General features: G+C 40.3%; 1 protein-coding gene across 1 annotated transcript in view; it reads left to right on the top strand.

Moving 5' to 3' along the window:
* LOC122794942 (adhesion G-protein coupled receptor F2-like) overlaps window positions 1–24,843 on the top strand; it is a 632,398-nt gene that overhangs the window by 333,069 nt on the left and 274,486 nt on the right. Inside the window, exon 3 of the mRNA XM_044063537.1 lies at window positions 17,839–17,902. Coding sequence (XP_043919472.1) covers window positions 17,839–17,902 — 64 coding nt within the window. The remainder of the gene's footprint in view (window positions 1–17,838; window positions 17,903–24,843) is intronic.

The following is a 24,843-nucleotide window of genomic DNA, read 5'->3' as shown; positions in this document are numbered from 1 at the left end:
AAAGAAGGCTTTATGATTGTCTTTTGTGTCATTAGCTAAGTATTTTTTCTCTCAAAGTTGGCCTTGGATGATTTATGAGTGATCGTAGTTTTTGCTAGTATTGATCAGAGATGCCTTCCCATTTAAGCGATTTTGCTCTGTCATGTAGTAGCTTTCTCCTCTTGTTGTAGAGTTTGTTTATGGCTGGAGTCCACCAGACTGGGCGTCTGCCTTTGGTGGAAAGGGTCTTGATTTTATTAGGGATTGCTTGATCCATACATTCCTGGAGGTGCTCAGAGGCATTTGTAAGGGTTTCAGCAGCGTGGGTTGTGGTTTCCACTGGCTCGGGGGCCTTGAAGGATACCACCCAGTCTTAAGAAGTGTGAAGTTTGCTTTTGAGAAGTTCTTCACTGTGCTCTTTTGCTGGGGGGGGGGCCGGAATGTGGATCTCCAGTGAGATTAATTTATGGTCTGATCTCACCCAATGAGGGATATACTGTGTTTGAGCATTTTGTCCCCATGTTTGTGATGATCAGGTCTAGTATATTTTCTCCTCTAGTGGGAATGGTGACTAGTTGTTCCATAGCATTTGAGTTTATGAACTCAAGGAACCTTTGGGCTAGGGTGTTGGGGCTTGAGTAATGTTCCCAGTCTATGTTTGGGTAGTTGAAGTCACCCAATATGATGGTGGTGTGTTTGGAGAGACATTTATACTCTCCAGTGTCTTCAGGAAGGCTGTGTGGGTTTCCTGAGTTTGAGAAGGTGGTCTGTAGCATGTTACAAACTGTAGGGCAGTTTTACCTTAGGGCAGTTTTACCTATGGTTAATTGCACCTGGATGGTCTCCGATGCTTCGTGCGTTGCCACTAACCTGGAGGTGTGGGTATCCTTTATGAATATGGATACTCCTCCTCCTTTTGTGGTTCGGTCCAGATTTTGGGGCCGGAACGCATGATATGAGGTATAACCTGATAGTGCTGGGGTGCTCTCAGGTGCCTTGAACCAGGTTTCAGTCACAGCACAAACATCGATGTTCTCCATACTGAGGAGGGCTTCGAGGGCGTGCATCTTGAGGTTTAGACTTCTGGCATTGAGCAGTATTACCCTTAGTTTTTCTCCATTTTTGTTTTCTAGCCCGGTAGGTTTATCATTTGAGCCCCTGCCTAAAGGCACTATAGGGGTGGCAAGAGCCTTTGCCAATATCCGGAAGCCCAGGGGTGACAGGTGCAAGCCATCCCTTGCGAAGCAGCGTGGCTTGTCAAGCATGTCATCCCAGGCAGACAGACATTGGATCCCCTTAGAATGACACCAGTAATTAAGCCAATTATTAAAGCTGATCATTATTTTCAGTTATCCAAGTTTACCTTTTTACATAGCTAACCCCCCTGAAAGGAAATAGAAGACTTTAACCTATAAGTCAGTTAGTCAGTAAGACAGAAGAGCTAGAAACTAACTTACCTTATCTAAAGATTGCTGCTATATTACTGCTTCTTATTCCTTCTCCCATAATAAGTAGACAAAAAGGACTCCACCAGTATTTCACAGGAATTAGTGTCTCAAAGAAGTGCCACATACCTACTAAAGTTTTGTTAATTACAGTCTCACTGTAAAACTGATTACCTCCCTGGAAAACCTCTACTACGTAGCTCCTTATTTACTCCACGATGACCTCTCCCTACTAACAGTGCAGACCATCCACATAGGATAGCTTACTTCTTTCCCGCCCCCTCCTCTGCTCCAGTGCCTTTGCACCTCCCACCCCCTCCTTTCTTTTCTCTTTAGCCCTGCCTTAGCCTATAAATATTGGTTAGGTCCTGTGGTGCCATTTTTAAACCTACACTCCTTGGTAGAACATCCCCCTGTCTTCTGCGTGGTGTGCTGTCCGTAAGTTTACTATTTTTTTGTATTTTGCTATGTCCTAATTTTGTGGTCTCTCGTGGAGTTATTTAGGCATTGTATGAATGAAGCAGGTATTTTCATGTATAACTGCAATTTCAGCTGCTCCTCCTACTACTAATTATGTGAGCTCTGAGCGTCCTTTCCCGGTTGGTGTGCCATGGTATTCTCTGACCATATATGAGCGGTTTTAATGACCAAAAGCCCCTAGGAGCAATATAAGATTGCTCAGTCATGAATACCCTAGTTATTTTTATTAATTTCATCACTTTCTGTGGCTTGTAATACTATTTCCTTATCGACCTCTACTCTGAATGAATGCATACCCTGTAGAACTGCTCAGACGATAAAGTGGAACTTTCACCTCCAAAGAGGCTGCAGTTAACACAGCACAGAGCTCAGTTTTTGGCTGCAGCTCTTGTTATATGTGCTCAGACACTTAGTGATGTTATTTAACTTAAAATATTGCTCACTTCCATTTGCTATTTACAGATAACTTAGCGCAAAGCACAGTTACCATTTGTAACCTGCTCGAGATGTGCCCAGGCACAGAGCGCTGATATTTTACATTCGCTAATCCTCAGCGATATTTTAGCCATCTTATAAAAACCTTCTGGTACTAAATTTAATTCCCAGTCTGCTCAGGTACTTAGCGCTGAGCACTAACAACTGTAACTCGCTCAAGTTGTGCCCGGGCACAGAGCGCTGATACTTAGCATTCACTAATCCTCAGCGATATTTTAGCCATCTTTAAAGCCTTCTGGCACTGAATTTTATTCCTGGTCTGCTCAGGTAACTTAGCGCAGAGCACTGCTATCAACTGTAACTTGCTCGAGTTGTGTACAGGCACAGAGCGCTGATACTTAACATTCGCTACTCCTCTGTGATTTAGCCATCTTATAAAACCTTCAGGCACTAAATTTAATTCCTGAGCTGCTCACAAAGCAAAATGCTTTCCCCTAGTCCTGTCTGCTACACCAGGATTAGTTACATAATTTAAAAGTGTTTGTGCATTTTAACGACATTGCATTTAGGTATTGTATGTTATCTGTATAAAGCTACAGTCCTAGCTATATAAGCAGTTCAAGCAGCAGTAAAACATACAGACCACAACTGCTGCCGTTATTTTGTCTATGCTAATATTCTAGGGGGATAATGTTAATAAAACGCATTGGTAGTCTGAAGGAAGTTAAATGTGTATAATATCTGAATGTAGTGAATGCCACAACAGTCCTATATTGTATATTCTCTGTTTAATGTTGATATTGTGCTCTACCTTAGCCTATATATGTTATTTTTACTAAGTTATATGTATGATTATCTAAGTGTTCCATACCTCAGAAATGTTATTGTAGCAGTGTGTATTTTATGTTGCTTTGCAAATTCTCTGTTACAATAGTTAGGCAGCCTTTCTTAACATTCCTACTCTACTGAGTCTGACACTGTACGCTGTTGATATAAATCCACTAGCTAATTATTTGCTTAGTAGTTCATCTAAATGTATTGTGTCTCACGCTAAGAATGATGTGTGTTTTATTTAATTTATTTTGTGATTTATGTGCCTCTGTTTTACTGTTTTAGAGTCAATATTCTGTCCACCAGTGTTAAACTCTAGTGATTCTCTTACTTCACTCAGTTACTCACTTCCACACTACCTCACCACCTCTCTTTCCCTCTACTGCAAGGACATCAACCAGGCTTTCTTCATAGTTTTCTCTTTTTTCTCTTACAGCTTGAAGCCTTGTGCTGTGACACGGGCTATCTTTCCAGCAGCTACCTAGTACATCTAAGGAACCTCCCAACTGAACTGAAAGAATACCTTATTGGTAGAACCCACCCTGGAGCACCTAGAAGTGCTTCCTACTGCCTCATTGCGTAGGTGATAACCTAATGATTTTTACTGTAACTCTAACATATTATACTGTTTATCATATTCCTGTTGTTGGGCCAGCACACCTGTGGACCTACCCCGAGGCCATCCAACCCTTTTCACAAACTTGTTCTGAGACTAGGTGCAGTTTCCTTTGTTTTGCCACTAGAGGGTAGCAAAGTACACAGCTTGTAATCCCTGTATTCTACCTGTATACTAAATTTCTCTAGAGTTGCTATATGAACCTATTTTTAGCTAGCCAAGTTTAACTTTTTACATAGCTAACCCCATTGAAAGGAAATAGAAGACTTTAACCTATAAGTCAGTTAGTCAGTAAGACAGAAGAGCTAGAAACTAACTTACCTTAACTAAAGATTGCTGCTATATTACTGCTTCTTATTCCTTCTCCCATAATAAGTCTTTTCAGACTTGTTGGCTGTTGGTGAAGCACCCATCAAGAGGAGAAAGCGCTGAGAGAAGAAAGGAGCCACTTTTGAGATTTTAAGTAGTTTTCTTCAGATTATTTGTTAAGATTTCTGCATTGCCGCCTACTTTTTGGCATTTTCCAGCTTGCTAAACTTGATATCTGTATTAGGAACTGTATTTAGAACACATCTAGAGCCTGTTTACTGCATTTCCTGTGTTGCACTTTTTTTAAAATAATTTTTTTCTTTAACTTGCATTTTACCTGTCTCTGGCCTAGCACTCAAGCGTGGGGTCATTTATTGCACTGTTCTAACTTGTTGCTACTTTAACAAAAAAAAAATCTTTGCTTTTTCTTAAAAAAGTTCATTTACAGATTTGCTGTTCTGAACTGTTTGTATGTTTCTTGAGGCCATTGCTTGCTTGGGCTAAAGGGAAGTCTTTGTGTTCACTAGTGGGCAGTGGTAAACACTGAACATCCTGCCTGCCCCTGTGGGAGTGGTTACTGCAAGGAAACTGTAGTTTTATTGGCCATTTTGGGTCATTTCCAAACTCCTTGATCCCCTTCTCTTAAAACTTCTCTTGCTTTTTGATAAATGGCAGCCGCTTTAATCAGGTTTAAACTATTCCTGCCCACAAAGTCTGCTCTTCACCTTTTCCTTAGAACTGTTCCAAATCTCAAAGTGTAAGCACTCTATTTCTTCCTTCTAAAACCCAGCAGTAGCTAGGATAAGTGTCTTATAAGGCACTAATAAACTAAAGCACTACACCCTCTTATACTCCCTTTAAGTACTTGTATTGGTCCTTTATGATCAAGTCAAAAAGTAATTCTGGCATGTCCAAAAGTCAGTTTCAGGTTTACTCTCCAGTCCAGCTGGTGAATATGGGAATCTTGAGGCAATGTTACAACTGCCTAATGTACACAGACCACCCTCTCATCTTCCCAACAAGCTCAAATATATGTGAGAGATGCAACTATATAGCCAAACTGGAGGCTGAGCTCTCTCAACATAGTACTGGCATGGTCAGTCTGGAGGAGAAGGTAATCACACACACCATAAATCAATTCTCACATAGACCTATCGCAACAGCAAACCAAACAAATAAACACACAAAAACATACTCGGAGGCTCTAAATAAAAAATCTGCCCAAGCAACAGAGACCTCCAAAGCAGACATCCAAGCAACTGCTACCCCACAACAATACCCACTTATCACATAGTTCACAAAGTCAGTGTGCCACACAGTCACAGCCCTTACAAAACAACACACCTAATACACTTGTAATAGGTGACTCTATTGTCAGACACACTGACGTCCCTCTCACCAGGCTGAACAAGGAGAAGGTCACTGTAAGCTGCTTGTCGGGTGCCAGGATCCACCACATAACACAAGCACTCAGATCACTCCAAAGCAAGTACAAATATGACTCCGTCATTGTCCATGCTGGTGTGAATGACCTGAGACGTACCTCCCTGGATTACATGAAAAGAGACATAGAGGAGCCCCTGACCTTGAGTAGTATCTTACCCTCACCAAGAATGATACCACAGTATAAAGACAAAATTATCAATTTCAACAATTGGCTAAAGCATTGGTGTCACTCAAAGGGGATTCAGTGTCTTTCAGCCTGGGATGACATGCTTGACAAGCCACGTTGCTTCACTAGGGATGGCTTGCACCTGTCACCCTGGGTTTTCAAATACTGGCCAACCCCCATAGTGCCCTTCTTAGGCAAGGCTCAAAAGACAAACCCACCTCCTTAGACAACACAAGGAAAAAGAAACTAAGAGTAATGCTGCTCAATGCCAGTAGTCTAAACTTCAGGATGCACGCACTGAGGCCTCCCTGCTCAGGGAATATTGATATCTGTGCAGTAACAGAAACCTGGTTCAAGGCTCCGAGAGCACCCCAGCACTACGTGGCCATACTCTCTTATACTATGCTTTTTCGCCCCAAAACTCGGACCGATCCATTAAGAGGATAATCATCAAAGATACCCATACCTCCAGGCTAGTGGCACTGCACAAAACATCTGAGACCATCCATGTGCAACTAATAGTGGGCAAAACTGCCTTCCAGTTTGTAGCCTGCTACAGACCACCCTCCCAAACTTGGGAACCCCACTCAGCTTTCCTGAAGACACTGGAGAATATGAAGGTCTCTCCAAATACCATTATATTGGGTGATTTTAACTACCCAAACATAGACTGGGAGCACTACTAAAGCCCCAACACCCTAGCCCAACGGTTCCTAGAATTTATAAACTCAGATGCTATGGAACAACTGGTCACCACTCCCACAAGAGGGGAAAACATATTGGACCTGATCATCACCAACATGGGGACTCTATGTTCCATACCAGAGGTATACCCCTCATTGGTAAGATCTGACCATAAATTAATCACTATGGACATCCATATCCTGTCCCCACCCCAGCAAAGGAAAACCACGGTCAAAAACTTCTCAAAGCAAACTTCCACTTCTCAAAACCAAGGTGGAATCCTTCAAAGCCCCAGGGCCAGTGGAAAATACGGCCCAAACTGCAGAATCTTTACAAACGATTCTATGGATACCCACAGGAATGCATGGATCGCTATCCCAAATAAAACCACACTCCTTCAAAGGCAGGAGACCTGGCTGGTGGACCCCAGCCATAAATAAGCTGTACAACAGAAGGAGGAAGCTACTACATGATACAGCAAAATCCCTGAAAGGGAAGGCACCTCTGATCAGTACTAGCAAGAAACTACTTATCCTCATAAAATCATCTAAGGCTAGCTTCGAAAGAAAAATGCAAGATGCTAAAGATAATCACAAGGCTTTCTTTAGTTATGTCAGAAACCTGGGTGGAAACTCCCAGATATGCTCTGAGTTAGTGCAAAATGACAAAAAATACACTGAACCCACAGACATTGCCAACATCCTGGCAGACAGGTTCAGTGCAAACTTCTCCCACCCCCCCAAATGAGCAAATGACTATCCCAACAGAGTCTAGCCTCCCTGACATCACAGATGCACAGGTGAGAGCTGCCCTCTCCAAAGAAAAAAACACAGCATCAATGGGACTGGACGGTGTCCCGGGCTGCATTTTACATGAGCTCCAAGAAGAACTGAACCCTCACTTAAAATCACTGTTCAGTCTCAGCCTTACAACAGGATATGTACCCAAAGTGCGTACAGCAACAGTGGTCCCACTCCATAAAGGTGGTGCCAAAATGGACCCCGAATGCCTCTATAAGCCTAACTAGCCTGGTCTGCAAGGCTATGGAGCGTATCATCATGGAACTCATAAACAAAGACATTGGGAACCTCCAAACACTGGATCCCCTGACCTGGCTTTGTTAAGGGCAGATCTTGCCTTCTGAACCTGGTCAAATTCTTTGAAACAGTCACCAAGGCCATAGACGAAGGGAATGTAGTCCACACAGCCTACCTTGACCTTGCAAAAGCCTTCGACACAATACCCCACTTGGGCATCATAAATAAGCTCACCAGCTTAAATATCAACCCCTATGTCACAAGATGGGTTGCAAACTGGCTTAGGGATAGAACCCACATGGTCAGAATTGCAGGTGCCATGTCAGACCGTAAACCAGTTACAAGTGGCGCCCCACAAGGCTCAGTCCTGGGACCTCTCTTGTTTGGTATATATTTTTCTGAGGTACAGGCTAAAACAGGAGGACTATGGCTGACAAAGTTTGCAGGTGACTGCAAACTGGTGGCCATAATCAACTCACCGGCTGACACAAGCATCTTCCAAAAAGGTCACACAGAGATGGATAACTGGTGCCAGAGCCATGGCCTTAAGCTAAATGCTAAAAAGTGCATAGTCATCCCCTTTGGGAAAAACAAAGTGCTCACAAATTACCACATAGGTGGTAATCCATTAAGTACAGAAGAAGTAATTAGGGATTTGGGGACCCAAGTAGATTGTGTAATCTCCTTTGACAATCACATTGCCAAAGTGGTTAGAAAGACATTCTATATAGCCCACCTTATCATGAAGAGGTTCACATCTAGATCAAGAGAGGTCATTGTGCCCCTCTACTCATCACTCATCAGGCCCATAATTGAATACAATGCCCCATTTTGGATGTACCTTACCCGACACCTGCTACAACTAGAAAGACCCCAAAAGTACCTCACCAAGAGGATCAAGGGACTCAAACAGATGCCCTGCGCAGTTAGGCTAAAGAAACTCCAGCTCTACTCAGTTGCTTACCGCCTACTCAGAAGTGATCTGTGCCTGACGTATAAAGCCATGTCCAACCCAGAATTAATGGACATGCTCCACCCCAAGAAATCCAAATCCATCAGAACTACATGCTCCAGTGACTTAAACCTCAGCACAGAAATAAATAGACCATGCTGGAGGACAGATTCATATCCCAGGGGCTCCTCACTCTGGAACAAAATCCCAATCCATGTCAGACAGAGTCTTTCAAGAAGAATCTTGATGTTTGGATGGGAGATTGCCCACCCCTGGGATCTTTTTCTGTGTCACTGCTAGACAGAGGCACGGTAACTAACAATGGGCCTTTAAATCTTCTGTGACCTACTATACAGAGGCACAGTCAACTAATCTAAGAAGGGTGGCGAAAGCCAAACACACTCTGGCTAGGCTTGTAAATGCCCTAGGTCAGATAGCCTAATATGAACCTATGAACCTATGAACCTAGGTAGATAAACAGGACTCCACCAGTATTTCACAGGAGTTAGTGTCTCAAAGAAGTGCCACATACCTACTAAAGTTTTGTAAATTTCAGTCTTACTGTAAAACTGATTGCCTTTCAGAACCACTTGGCTCTTCCCGCTCTGTTCGCCCTACGGGATCACTCTGCTCCCCTACCCTACCCCCAATTCCCACCCACCCCCGGTTGTCCTAACCTTATACTTCCTAAAACCACACCCTCTCTCCTATCCAACCTATCCCAGGCTCAAGTCAATTTACCTAAGCCACTCCCATCCTTTTATAGCTTTTATATTACTCTGTCTCTTACTACCCCTATCTATACAACTTTCATCAGCCTCTCCACCCTTAGCATTTTTTCTTCTTTACTACCCTACCTTAACTCTTCACTACCTTAAACAGCTTCTTTACCCATACAAGCTCTTCATCACTTCTTTCCTACCTTAGCATTATACAACTTCTTTACCCTTCCCATTTATCATTCGTTACTACCCTACCTACCTATATACTACTTGAAAAAAACTTCTCTACCTGTAGCATTTCTCTTCTCTACTACCCTATCTTAACTTTTTTATCTGATACTATTGCATCCTATCCCTACCTGGCAGTAACAGTACACATTTACTAAGTAATATGTCTACAACAACTAAAACTATCCTATCCTTGGTAATACTCTTAGCCACTCTTATACCTATCCTCACCACTACCTATCTCCTCACCTCTTTTGAAAAGGCAAATTACTACTACCTCAACTACTCTCCTAAACAAACATCTATACATAACAATGTCCTTACCCATCCCCAAATAAATATAATCTCCACTTCCTGCTACTTGCTACCTAAATATCATCGACTTACACCCATGAAATTAAACCACCCCACAGTAAAAAATTTAAATATCTACCCAGCCTTAATTCTAACCCTCTTTCTGCACTAAAATCTCCCACCGTAAAAGATGGTGACATCCACCCTAACCCAGGCCCTTCTAATCTCTCTACTATACCTATTCTTAGTACCTCTCCCAACACCCTTACTACCCAGACCAGTCTCTTTAACTTCTTACTAATAGGTCATCTCAATATCCACAGTATTAACAAAAAAGTTGCCCATCTCCATGCTCTTCTTGATATTCACTCCTTTGACATCCTCTGTCTTACAGAAACCTGGTTAAAACCACAGCTAAGGATAATGAAATAACCCCCCCCAGGGTACAATATACTGAGACACGACAGAGTAAAATGCAAAGGAGGAGGAGTAGACCTACTGTTTAGAAATGAACTACACATCTCCTCTATACCTTATAACCCACCTCAAGATAGTAAAGTTGAACTCTTAATTACTAGATTTCAACTCAACCCCAGCAAGGCACTATACATAATCTGTATCTACCTACCCCCAGGTAATAACATTACTACAATAGAGAATATCCTGTGCTGGATATCTACTACTTACCCACAAGAAACTATTATTCTAGGAGATTTCAATACTGACTGGAATAGTATCAATACAGATAATCCTTCTTCTCAAATTAATTTGCATAGCTTTAACCAAACTATCATCACCACCACAAGAATTAACAAACCAAACAATAAAGAAACTATACTAGACTGGATACTAATCAATAAACAAGAACATACTTATAAAGTAGGAACCTTGCCTGATGATGTAAGTGATCACATGCTTACTTACATCATACGACAAAAGAATGACATTACCAACGCCCCCAACTATAGGACTTCTCGAACCAAGAAAAACTTTCAGCCTGTATTATTTCAAATGGAACTTAGTGCCTGTGACTGGAACCCTCTACAAACTCTCCCTCTTGAAGAAGAAGCTGTTATATATTTCAAAAACAAATTCTTAACAATCCTTGACAGGCATGCACCTAAACGATCTATTAGAACAAAATCCAAACCTGCCCCCAGGCTCTCAAAAGATACCAGACAAAAAATATTACTTAGAAATAAATCCTGGGCTAAGTGGAGAGCAACCAGAAATACCTCAGAACAACAAACCTTTAGACAGTTGAGAAATGCTACAAAAAAAAGCTATTCTCTCTGACAACAAATCTACTATTGCAAATTGCAGCAAATTCACCACAATAGTCCACACAAATTCTGGGCAAGCTTAAATAAGCTCCTTCATCCAGGCCACTCTAGCACTCCTTCCCCTCTAGGGTCAGAAAACAATACCTCCCATCAAACTGCCAATGCCTTTAATACCTTATTCACAGATACCATACAAACTCTAGCCAGTCAACTAGCTACAGACAACTCAGATCTACCTAACTCCCCACCTGATACTCGGCCAACATTCCAACTACAGCCCATCTCCACCTCTTACATCCAAAAACGTATCCATAAACTTAAGCCTTCTACCCCCTCTGCCGATAAGTTACCATCTGAATAGCTACAGCAAGCAGCTAAAGTAGTCACCTATCCTATATCCATCCTGATAAACCGTACCATAACTGAAGGAACCATTCCAGATCTCTGGAAAATCTCCCATATTATTCCTTTACACAAAGGAGGTAACTCTAATTACTATTCTAACTACAGGCCTATAACTCTCCTTTCTTCATTAGCCAAGATTATGGAAAAATGTATTCACCATCAGCTAATGGACTACTTAATTCAACATAACATTCTAGCAAACTGTCACCATGGCTTCAGACCTTTTCATAGTACCACCTCAGCTCTCCTATTCTTCACCAACACCATTAATAATAACCATAATAATAGCACCCTCTCATCAGCACTCTTCATCGACCTGTCTAAAGCCTTTGATATGGTTAACCATCTCTTACTCAGACACTCTGTTATCCCTCTCTCTTGATGCCAAAGCAATTCTCTGGTTCACGTCTTACCTTAGTAATAGACAGCAAGCTGTTCTTTGGGAGAATCAACCATCATCTCACCTTCCTAATCTCCCTTGGAGTCCCTCAGGGCTCTATTCTTGGCCCTCTTATTTTCTCTTTATTCATCAGTGACCTTCAAATAGCTATTCCTCAAGCCACCTGTATACAATATGCTGATGATTCTACGATCATATGCTCTGCCTACTCTATATCTGAACTTCAATCTTTAACCCAGACAGCTTTCAACACAGTAGAGACATGGTTCTTGAAACAGTGCCTTCTTTTGAATGCCAAAAAGACCAAGCTACTACTGTTTGCAACAAACAGTAAGTCCTCCCCCATAGATTTCTCCATTCAATCCAATAATGGCACCCTTATATCCCCCAACTCTTCCACCAAACTATTAGGAATCACAATTGATAATAACCTCACCTTTGACAATCACATTAATAACACCATTAAATCTGTTAATAAAAAAACTGGGCTCCCTATATAGGATAAAACCTTTCTTAACTCCAACAGCCAGAATGACTATTGCCCACTCCCATCTAATTTCAACTCTTCTGTATGGTGTGCCCATATACACTAATCTAAAAAAATATAATCTTACTAAACTAGCCAACTCTTATAATAGTATTGCTAGATTTGCCACTGGAAACCCATATAGAACTCACCACTGTCTTAACCTTCACCAGCTAGACTGGCTCAAACTAAAAAGTCTTCTGATACTTTCCATTATTCATAAGATTTTTTACCAACCCAACAACACACCAATACTCAACAACCTTATAGCACCCTATAGGAATCTTAATTCCTTACACTCTCCCAATAAACTTCTAGCTAGTACCACCAAGTCTAACAACTTAGCTGGGGACTCACTGTTCTCCAATACCGCTGGAAAACAATGGAACCTCTTGCCATCTGACCTAACTTCACTTCCATCCCTTCCTCTCTTTAAACAAAGTCTTAAGAAACACCTTAAAACCTCACTGGCTATGCCCTTGCTGTTAACCAGACTGATCCTCTGGATTTCTCTGCTGTCATCTCTTGACTTCCTACTTTCCTCCACACTTTCCTGTCTACTCCTCTAAATTAGTAGCACCTATAAGCTATCTCTACTACTTAGGCACCAATTAGCTATCTTTTCTACTTGGTTATGAATGTATCCTGAAGGTAGTATTCCTGACATGTCTTTATACTTCCTCCTTTAGACTGTTACTGTTTAACCCCTTGGAAATAGTAACTGTATGGAGTAAACTAGAATAACCAAGGATTTAAATGTATTTTAATAATGTCTTGGGGTTGCCCTAGATATTCATACTGGAAAATGATCTGTAGGTGTATTATGCATTAATGTAGTGTGTCTCATAGTCTTCCCATAATTTAAACTGTAATACCTTTCTTGTTTATTGTAAACATTTTTTTTGTATGGTGGTGGTTTATATGTGGAGCTTTTCTCCCCAGGCCTCTACTGAAAATGGAAATATATCCAGCTGGACCAGCCCGGTCAACAAATATAAAATAAAATAAAAGTAAAAATAAATAAAATAATCAGGGACAATCAGGGACACTTGTAAAATATTTGTACTATTAACTAAAGACATTGACAGAATAAAAAAAATATGAATTAATATCCATTTTCTGAAGTAAAATTAATCTATAATTATTGTCAGTATTTATTAACTGTAACTCACCACTTTTCCTCCAAATGTCAACAGTTCTAGGAGGGATTAAGAAGGACAGAGCTAAAATTTCAGTCAAAATCAGGGACAGTTGAGAGGTATGATTCTGCCATATGCAACTACACCAAAAGTACATAATCCAGGTAGGAGGTACAGGATGAAGGGTTTGAGTGAACATGCTCATAGTGATAGCAGGATGGCATCACTGACACTAGTTTGATGGGAGTATGAAACCACTACCCACAATGTAATTTCCACATGGCAGGAAGCCACCAACTGTGACATTAAAAGGGCTATCACTGAAAGGGTATGAAGCCCTGCACTGTCAGCTATGGATGAAGTAATAGCAAGAAAGGGCACACAAGTCTATCTCAATAAAACCTGTCCTTTCCACACATGCTGTCAGAGCATCTCAAGATGATCTTTCAACAGCCCCTTGCCCCCAGCATTTCCTCCTCTGTGATCTATGTTTCAGACTACGTCTCCCTTCTACAAATTCCTGGATCCGCCACTGTACTTTGCACAGGTTTAGACAATGTCTCGGTAACTGCACAGATGTCCACATTCTTCAGGGTGTGAACAGTCTGGGAAAGAGTGAAGTTTCTTGGTTAGGGTCCTGGTATTGAGCAGTGACATCTTTAGATTCCCTAGGATTGGTTTTACTACATCAGAAGGTTTGTCAGTTTGTCATTGCCTAAAAAAGCCACTATGTGGGAGGACAATGTTTTAGCCAAAATCCTCGAGGGGACATATGCAGACCATCCTTGGCAAATCAATATGGTCTGTTAACCATATCATGCACTCCCTTAGAATGACAACAGAAACTAAGGCAATTATTGAAATCACTCATCTTTTGCTCATATTGAGGTATCATCCTTGATTAAGGTAGAATGCTGCTTAGTGCAAGGTCACATACTAGCCTTAGACACATAGTTTGAGAACTCCATAATACCTCTCTTCATATGGTCCAGCTAAGGTCATTTATATCCACATGGACTATGAATGAGTCATGCTAGTAGTTTTGGTCTAATGACTTGAGTGCATGGATGATGTGGAAGATCCTGGCCCCTTATTCAGCCTGGTGTGTGGGACCTCTGTATGTCTCACAATGAAGTCCCCTGTAATTAAAATACTGCATAGTGTGTGGCTTGCCTTATGGGCTTTGTAGTCGATTCTGTAAAGGGTGTGGCTGTATGTGTTGTGTTAGGTGTTGTTTTGTTGGAGTGCTTTTGGGGTTACTAAGTTTTTTTTCTAGGAGGTCTTTGGTGTTTGAGAAGGTTGGTTTTAAGTGCCTCAGCATCTGCTGGTCTATGAGCTGGGTCAATACTATGTGCAGTGACTGTAATGCTTATTTTACTGACTATTTGACTGCTATTTTGAGTGTTTTTGTGTGAGAGTCTTGCCTCCAGTAACATATTGTAGCAATTTCTCTAAAGATTAGTTAGTTGTCAGTGAACATGAGATACTTGTCTCAGGATGTCCATATCATCCAAGATAACAGTGGAGAAATTGGAAAAGTGCCCATACATGGTATTAGGTCTTTTTTAGGTGAACTACAAAGGGTTGGTACAGCAGGCAAACTTGGGTGCTGTGGAGGTAGAAACTACAACTAGGCTATGTATGACTGAATTTATGCAGGAGTGCTCCTCAACTAATATAGCAAGTTTGCTGTCATACTGTGTTAGAGAAGTGAAACCCATTAGCTGCAAAGCACTTTGGCTAGTTATGGATCTTGCTCAAACTGATGGGCACTGAATGTCTTGTCTCACATGATGTACTTAGCAACTGACCATATGTGTACATTTTTCACAATATCAGGTGTATTTTGTAGCTGTTCCATTCATCTAATTTTCAGTTTATCATATATCTTTTACATATTGAGTTGTTATCCATTACAAAGTATTTGTGCAAATAAAATGTCAAAGCACAAGTACAAAGAGTATTAAACCATAAGTATTGCTTATAATGAAACCCAAATTCAAATGTCGATTTGAAATTTAACTTGGTAGTCTAATTGTAACTGTTGCTTTGAAAAGTTATTGCTATCTCTTGGCCTCGGTTGTGCCTGGAAATGATCTTTGGACCAGTTTACTTACTTGGCTAACAAAGTTAAATAAAAATGTGTGAAAACCTCTGGTTTGGATCAGGGCAGAAATGAGTCTTTTGGACATGTCACCAAATCTGTAGCAACCAAATAAATACAGGTGTGGAAAGTTTTGTAGAAAGAGGAAGGTCATGCTGAGGTAATATAGAAAGCATCCCAATCAGAAAACCAACTCGTATCCAAGTACTGCAAGGCATCAGCCCATGTGTTGTGCCACTTTGCTCCTAAATACATAGTAACACTTTGCTCCTAAATGCATATTTTGGACAATCTGCTGGATAGCACAGAGATGTGAACCATTAATGAACTTCATCCTATAAATAAGGTTTGATTTTGAGGAGGTCACCTTACCAGACATTGCTCTCAGTCTGAGTGTTCTAACCCAGTTAACAAAAATAACATAAGCCACATTATGTTTAACTGACAATTAACACAGATGATTAAGGACATAAGGTGTTAATGAGATACTTCTAATAGCTCAGAGTTTCATTCTTTCAGCCTCCATTTGTCTACTGTGTGACTGTGAGCAAGTCAACTAACCAGACAGTGCTCTCAGGCTAAAAAAAAATGATCACATGCAGTGCTCTTCCCCCGCTTTCAAAGATAAGATAAAATGAAAGATATGATCAGGTTTTATGTTTGTCTGGCAATTAACACGGAGGCCTAAGGATATGGTCCACTAATGATCTGCTCTTTAAAGTAGTCCAGGTTTGATTATATCAGCCTCCATTTCCCTATTGTGTGAATCCGAGCAAGTCAGTTTTCTATAGTATAATCTATAATGTATTAGCAATTTCTAAATATGAATTATTTTCTTAATCATGGATTTCTGAATTTCCTTTACAAAAACTGAAACACTGTCATATATCCTACTGGATCTGCTACCATGAAAAGAGGTATATCCAGGAATTTGAGATGTGCACCATTAAACCACATTTCAGTAATAGTACAGATATCAACATCCTCCAAACAGAGGAATGCTTTTGAATCATTTATTTTATTAATGAAACTTCTGCCATTAGTAAAGAAAGTTTCACCTTTATTTTGTGTATATATATATATATATATATATATATATATATATATATATATATATATATATATATGTATATAGATATTATAGGCCTGAAAAAGATACTTTGGAGTTGAATAATACTCACAGGCCTTGAGGAGAGAAGTGAAACCCATTAGCTGCAAAGCACTTTGGCTAGTTATGGATCTTGCTCAAACTGATGGGCACTGAATTTCTTGTCTCACATGATGTACTTAGCAACTGACCATATGTGTACATTTTTCACAATATCAGGTGCCATGTGAGGTGATTGGAAGATTTTGTTAAGCAGATGCATTGTTCCCCTGATTGTTAGGGTACTCCATAATACCACCATATCCTGTTGCATAACCAAAAAGGTGCACCCCCTTTTAGTTATTCATACCAACATGAACTATGACCATGCTATTATTATCATCACACAGTCATTTCTAACCTCACTGGGATATTTCTATTTTTGGTCCCAGGCAGATATGACTCTGTTTAAAACATCCTTGCAGAGTCCTTTAGGGTATGTCAGTGTATTATGCACAGTGGAGTCCCAAGTTACTGGAACACCTTTGATTGTCAGGTTACACTATCTGCTCTATGGGTCCTTGAGTCTGGCTTGTTCTAGTTTAACCCAGGTATTAGGTTGCTCTGCATTTTCACCACTGCTGGGTTGCAGTGACTCAGTATGTCAGATAAACCATGGCCATTGGAGGTTTGTATAATTTGTTACACACAGCTAGTTCTGTTTTTCTTGCTGTTAAGGCTTCTTAGATGAGTTAACTACTGGTGCATTTCTTTATTTTCTTTAACTGTTAATATGGTATGTCTTCTGAACAAAGTGTCTTCTTTCAAGAGTCACCTGGAAGCACAGTCTGGTTAAGTGACCTAGTAGGCAAGATGAGGTGAAATGAATGAAGATCTGTATGCTTGACTATAGGAAACAGTTTATTCACAGCTTAGAACCTTAATTCTCTATGCTAATTTCTAGACAATGTAGTCTTCAGAACTTTTACGCATCTCTATTATATATAAAACTGTATACACATAGATATAAACGTGTGAGTTCACACACACACACACACACACACACACACACACACACACACACACACACACTTTGTAAAATGTTTCTTTTTTGCCACTGTGTGCTTTGTCCTGAGTAATTATACAAGAATTGTACATAACATAAGATGGTTGTTTAGCTCTAGTATTTTGCCTTAGCTATAGGGTTGTCACATTTAGTTAAGGATTGTTAATGACTTTAAAATAATCATGTCTTTTGTTATACTGATAGTCTGATGAAGATGTAGCAGGAGAGAAGACAAAACATAACTTGGAAAGGCACATACGAGCATCAGGTAAGAAACAACATAAACATCCTTGAAATGTAATGCATGAAAGACACTTAAAGGAAAACTTGGTTGTAAGGAATTTAACTATTCAGACAAACAATCTAAGTAACATTTTGTTTCTCATGCCATGTCCTTTCACATTGCGGCTATCAATAACAGGAAAATCAGAGGGTTGAGGAAGCCAGTTCCTAACGATGTGAATACACCAAAAGAACTGTTAATATTAAATAGAAATATACCAAAAAGATATAAGGGGATTAAAGGACCACTCTGGGCAGGAATGAAAAACATTAAATGTTTTTGTTGTGATATGAAGAGTTGGGCTGCCACGGTGGTGCAGCAGTTAGCGTTGCCGCTTCACAGCAAGAGGATCTCCGGTTCGATGCTGGGGTGCCTTCTGTGTGGAGTCTGCATGTCCTCCCTGTGGTTGCGTGGGTTTCCTCCGGGTGCTCCAGTTTCTTCCCACATCCCAAAGACATGCTGTAGATGGATTGGACACTCTAAATTGGCCCTAAGTGTGAGTGTGTGCATGTGTGTGCCTTCTGTGGAAGGTTGGGCGCCGGGCTGGCAACTTGACACTGAAAAACTCCACTGCCAATCATGAGCGCACAGGTGATCCACTGTGGTGACCCCTAACTGGGAAAAGCCAAAAGAAGAAGTTGTGATATGAAGAGTTACACTGTTAAAAACTTAAAAGCAGCAGAATTGTTTCTTATTAATATTTTTCTCTAATCCTGGATGTCTTCATAGGGACAGACATGCTAACATAAGCAGTAAAGCCACATATTACTCATAATTCACTATAAGAACAAAATTGATTAAATTAAAATTCACAATTTTTTGTCAGATAAAGTTCCATTCACTTAGAATGGAAGGAGTGAGAAATACTTTTGGAATTTCTCAGTAAAAATGTCAGAAACTTTGTTTTTGTGACTCTTACATAGTTATTTCATAAATATGTTTGGCACCATCTGTGTAAAGTTCTTACACTATCTGTAAGGGCATCAGTAAATAACATATAATGTTATAAAGTGATATTTTGCAAGTTTCAGGCCCTATCTTACTTACCTGAATCAGATTGAGCATCATATTAACTTGTTTGCAAAGCTCATCTTATTAGTGATGTTACTTTATGTGGTTATTATCAGGTATATTCCCTTGCAGACTACAAAAGGCTTAATGGATTTACTGCTCCAGAGAATGAAAAGAATGCAGCTTTAAATGACAGAACAAAGTTAAGAGTACATTGAATTTGGAGCTTGAAGAGCTTTATAATCTCAGTGAGCATAAAATAAGAATAGTCTTTAGCAATCTTGCTGTGTACGTTTCTTGGCAATATACTTTCCCGTGTTGTAGTCAAAATGATAAATTCATAACAAAACTGTCAAGAGATTTAATTTAGCCTCAACATGGTCTATAATGAGAAAGCTGAGAAGGACAGAAGTAAAACAGAGGAAAAATGCTAAGTCATGCTATTTTAATATGTGAAATAATGGGGATTATCCTCTAGGGAGAGAAATATAGTCTGCAAAAAAAATGTTATGATTAAGGAGTAGGTGTCCTTTAAGTGGATTCCAGATAAAGTGTATAATAAAAACATGTATGTGTACGCTTTATAGATAGTTTGCATTGTTTGTGTATATTAATAAGACTGAATGTTCAAATTGTTTAACATTTGTGTTTGTGCCCTGAATTTCGAACTTGCATAATATTAAATGTATGGATTTTGTAGGTACATGTGGGTTTGGAGACTGGGGGTGGGGCATAGGAATCTGTGTGTGCTAGTATGTGTGTGTGTGTTGGGGGGAGGTTAGGGTCAGATAAGGGGATAATATATGACTTTTTATGAGTGTGTCTGACTTTTAGGGTTAGGGTAGTGGTAAGTTAGGGGATAGTTGTGCTCTGTGTGTGTGTGTGTGTGTGTGTGTGTGTGTGTGTGTGTGTGTGTGTGTGTGTGTGTGTTAGAACTAGGGTCAGCTAAGGGGATAATATATTAGAGTTTTAATGAGTGTGTTTGAATTGTAGGGTTAGCGTAGTGGTTAAGTTAGGTGATACATGTATTGTGCGAGTTCCTGTGTGTGTGTGTGTGTGTGTGTGTGTGTGTGTGTGTGTGTGTGTGTGTGTGTGTGTGTGTGTGTGTGTGTGTGTGCATGTTTGTGTGTGTGTTCTGTGTCTGAGACATTGTGTGTAGTAGTAGTAGTCTTACAGGAAGGATTTCATTAAGGTCGTGTGTAGGATTGGGGTTAGAGGCAGGGTTAGGATTTGGGTTAGCAGATATTAGTAAGGTTGAGTGGGAGGACTTTATTATCACTCTTTTGAGGAAGTATGGCTGGAGTTAGTACTGTTAAAAGACAGTGTATGCTTCCTCCAGTATGTTAAGTTTTGGTGTTTTAAATGTTTATTGTACTGTGGTTAATATTTTGCAGTTTGATCTTTCAGTACTTTAAACATTTAAATGTAATTATATATATTTATATATAGACTGATAACTATAGATATACGTATTTTTAAATTATTTTATTGTTGGTGAATTACTAGAGGTTTATTTACACTCTTGGTGCATCATCACAGGTTACCTACATTGATGGTGTATCATCAAAACTTCTATATTTTATGTAAACCAGGTAAACCAGTTATATTTACAGTATAAGCTTACAGTTAGTGAAATGATTCATACACTCTACTTGCAAAGCAGGAACACCTAGATTACACCAAAATATCTAGTTTCAGTGAAACAAGCCCCCAAACCCACATTTTCAATTGTATTAAAAGAATCATAAAACATAAACTACATTTTTCATTCACTTTAGTGAAAAGAAGTAACTTCACAGACTGCACATGCAAAATCCAAAGATAGCGTTCTTCAAAAGTAAATGAAATAGTGAACAGTCTGGTGCAGGAATGAAAACGAATGATGCCTCGGCTCGGACTGTAAAAATGTTTAATAAAACACAACAACAGAAAATAAGTTAAGTGCTTTCATCTGACTAGCAGACTTCTTCAGAACATAATTGGTTGTTGCTGCGCTCATTAAATACCATCATTTGGCGCCAAAAAACTATGACAATTTAAATTTAAAAACACACTAAACAAATGCATTAATTTCAAAACACACTACTCAAATACAATGATGGGGTTGGTCCTGGACCACAATTGCATTTAGTTTGAAAATGAGTTTTTCAAGCAAATCAGGGGTGTGGCTATGGGAGCAGCTTGTGCTCCCATATTTGCAAACCTGGTGATGCTTGAATGGGAATCTGAATATTTGTTCAAATCAGAATACTTCCAGCACATTGTTCATTACACTAGGTTTTTAGATGACCTTTTTGTGCTGTGGGATGGGCCTATAGAAGAGATTTCTGATTTTATCAGTTACATCAATAACACAACAGAATTTCTCAAATTTACACACTCTATTAGTACTAGTGGAATAGCATATTTGGACACATATATTAGTCAAGGGGACAATGGTTTCACATCTTGTATTTATAGGAAAGAGACTTTTTCCAATGATTACTTGGTATACAGTAGTAATCACCCTCCCCATGTGTTCAAGAACATTTTCAAAGGGCAATGCATTAGGGCTGCCCACATGTCCTCCTCTAGGGAAATTATGTTAAAAGAATTGGATTTTATCAAATCTATGTTCATTATTAGGGGTTATCCAGAAAACCTTTTGAACGACACAGTTAAGTACATTATAAGTGAATGGGGCAAAAAGTATATGTCCCTATTAGGGAATTTTGGTAGTGTGATTTCGACACAAGCCAATGACCCTGAAGACGAACATAGTCGAAGGGTATGTGTGTTAATGTATTCATCTATAGTTCACAATATTGAAACCTTTATTAAAGAAAGATGGAATCAGGTTATACGCAACGATGACATTACACATATATTGGGTATACATCCCAATATTGTATACAAAACAGGTTTTAATATAAAGAAGTTGTTGGAATCTAATGGTATTAAGAAGAAAGGAGGAAGTACATCCACCAAAAAATGTGAAGCGTGTAATCAATGCAAATTCATCAATGAGGTTAAGGGATGCAAGTTGGACAATATTAACAAAACATATTTATATAGTAGATATGGTAATTGTAACACGAAGTTTGTGGTTTATTTAGCTACATGTGTGGAATGCAACGCATTCTACATAGGCAAGACCAAGAGACAGATCAAACGATGCATCTATGAACATCAATACAGTATTAGAACTAAGGATAATAAGAATGCCTTATATCGGCATATATCATACACCAATGAAAGACATTATTTTAAATTTAACATCATTGATACAGTGGGACCTTCACCGTATGATGGAAATATTAAAGCATTATTGGCTATGAAAGAAAGTAGGTGGCAGATATATGTTGATGCCACCAGTTATCCAGGAATCAATGATTTTATCAGTATTAAACCATATTTAATTAAGTCCAAATAGCTTTTATAGTTCAACAGATAGTTTTTATAGATGGACTTTTAAATAGATGATACACGTAATGATACATTAACTTATAGGTTTACAGAATGAATATTATTAAGCAATATATATCAATTAAATATGTAGATGTCCTATTTTACTATGCATTTGTGCAGTGTGTTTTTAAAATTTTTATTGTATTTGAGTAGTGTGTTTTGAAATTATTGCATTTGTGTAGTGTGTTTTTAAATTTAAATTGTCATAGTTTTTGGCGCCAAATGATGGTATTTAATGAGCACAGCAACAACCAATTATGTTCTGAAGAAGTCTGCTAGTCAGATGAAAGCGCTTAACTTATTTTCTGTTGTGTGTTATTAAACATTTTTACAGTACGAGCCGAGGCATCATTCGTTTTCATTCCTGCACCAGACTGTTCACTATTTCATTTACGTTGTTGCCTGTGAGTCGAGTTCTTCAAAAGTAACATTGCTCACTCTTCTCCATAAAAAACAACCCCCGGGATTCATGAACCTTGTGCCAGGCGCACGCATAGCGTAGGCGCTACAATGCCAGATATGGCCGCCGAGCGATTCAGGTACGATCCAATTCCACGTGCACTACCGGCATGCGCCTGAGTTGCGCCGCCTCCGGCGTAGGTATGTTAAACACCCCATGTGCGGTGTTGCACCATGCAAATGAAGGCATATAGCGATCCACGAAGTGGCGCAGGCGTAGCATAAGTGCACGGCAATGTAAACCAAAAAAAACGGTTTACATATACCCAAACATGACATAGGAGTAACGGAAGGCTGTCAACGTCAGGTATCATACTGTTGCTACATGCCAATGGCGAAAGACACCGAGAATGTCAAAAGAAAACATGCACAAAATGTAAATAATGACATAAATGGTATGTCCGCAGAAACCACAGCAGAACCCCAGGACATGTCCGCGGAAGGTGCTAAACAATGAAATAATATGACAATGTCATAAAAGAGCAGTGTAATACACATCAGCTTCACAGCCACAATACACCATAGTATGCATGGAAAGCCACATCCACGGTGCAAGGGTTGCCAAGGAGTCGGCAGTGTTCGGCCGTAACTACGAATTAGTAGTCAATCCCATGCAAATCAGGCACCTCATACGGAATCGCAAAACCCCGCCGGCATAAGGCTCCACCTAACGGCGCAGCGGTAATACACCGAGGAGTGGCTCAGAGGAATACATGTCAACCGCAGAGGGTGTGCCACTGTAGGAGGAAGCACATTGGAGCCCAGCAAACATGGGCTGTACAATGCACATCACAGCAGCAGGACCGGCGTGGGGAAATAGTTGAGCTGAGAGCACACAATGCGCCAGAGATGCATGTGCACGAGGATGACTACGTTCCCCTAACCCAGTCATGTGACGCCCGCCCCGTCAACAACAACGGATACAGGAAGGTGATGCAGAGAATATGAGGAAATGCGGAAGCAGTGTAATTGGAGTCGTAATGAGCAATCAACACCAATCAACCCACGAAGGCCAATTGGCGGCAGCTGACAACTCTGCATGCAGAAACCCACAAAACGGGATAAGGGAGGCATATGAATGTAAAGAAAGTAGGGGAGGTAGCAGAATGCAAAGAGTGAAGAACCGATACAGCACAGCCAAGTAGAGAGGTAGCATAACAGCGGCAGACAAAACGCATGATATGCCATGTCCCAGAAACTACACATGACAGGGCTCTGCAGGATGCAAGCCAGGAAATAGTATGCGCAACGTGCAGAAACAGTAAGGTAAGGTCGAAAGCTAAACCAATGCAGGCAAGTGTAATGCAACACCAAAGGCAACAGCGTTGCAGTGCCAACGGTAAAACACGGAAGATAATCCACAGATACAGCGCACAGACACACCCTATGACATCACCGGGTGTACAGCACAACAGTATAAAGTGTGAATGCACACAACACACAGCCGTGTATTCCCAAATGCCGCACTCTAGGTGTAAACACACGGGGAACTTTTAAAATGTATATGTTGGGTGCCGCCGTGGCCGTGATACATCAGCATGTGTCAGAGACAGGCGGAGTTGCGGAGGAGGGTGCCGACAACTACCGTAGGCCTCAGAGGAGAAGGAGAGTGTTCAGACCAAGGGTAACCTACCAGGGGCTACAAGACCTGGAGATAGTAGAGCGTTACAGGGTGGACAGGGACACGTTACAGCAAATAGCGGAGCTGTGCCGGCCACGCCTGAGAACAAGAAACAACAGAGGGAGCCCATCCCAGTGGACACAAAGGTATGTGTAAGCTTGCGAATACTGGCTACAGGTACCTTTCAAAGGCCAACCGGGGATATAATGGGCATCTCACAGGCATCAGCATCCAGGGTACTACACCAGTTTCTGGATGCCATGTTACGACATGCCCATGAGCATATATACTTCCCCAGATCTCAGGAGGAGTTGGCTAGCAATATGCGCCACTTCCACCGTGTGGCACAATACCGGAGGTACTGGGTGCGATAGACTGTACGCACATA

Source organism: Protopterus annectens, chromosome 2.part1, assembly GCF_019279795.1.
Source record: "Protopterus annectens isolate FY-2018-M chromosome 2.part1, PAN1.0, whole genome shotgun sequence".
NCBI lineage: Eukaryota > Metazoa > Chordata > Ceratodontiformes > Protopteridae > Protopterus > Protopterus annectens.
The sequence above is the reverse complement of the archived record's forward strand: the minus strand, read 5'-3'. Positions and strand labels throughout refer to the sequence as shown.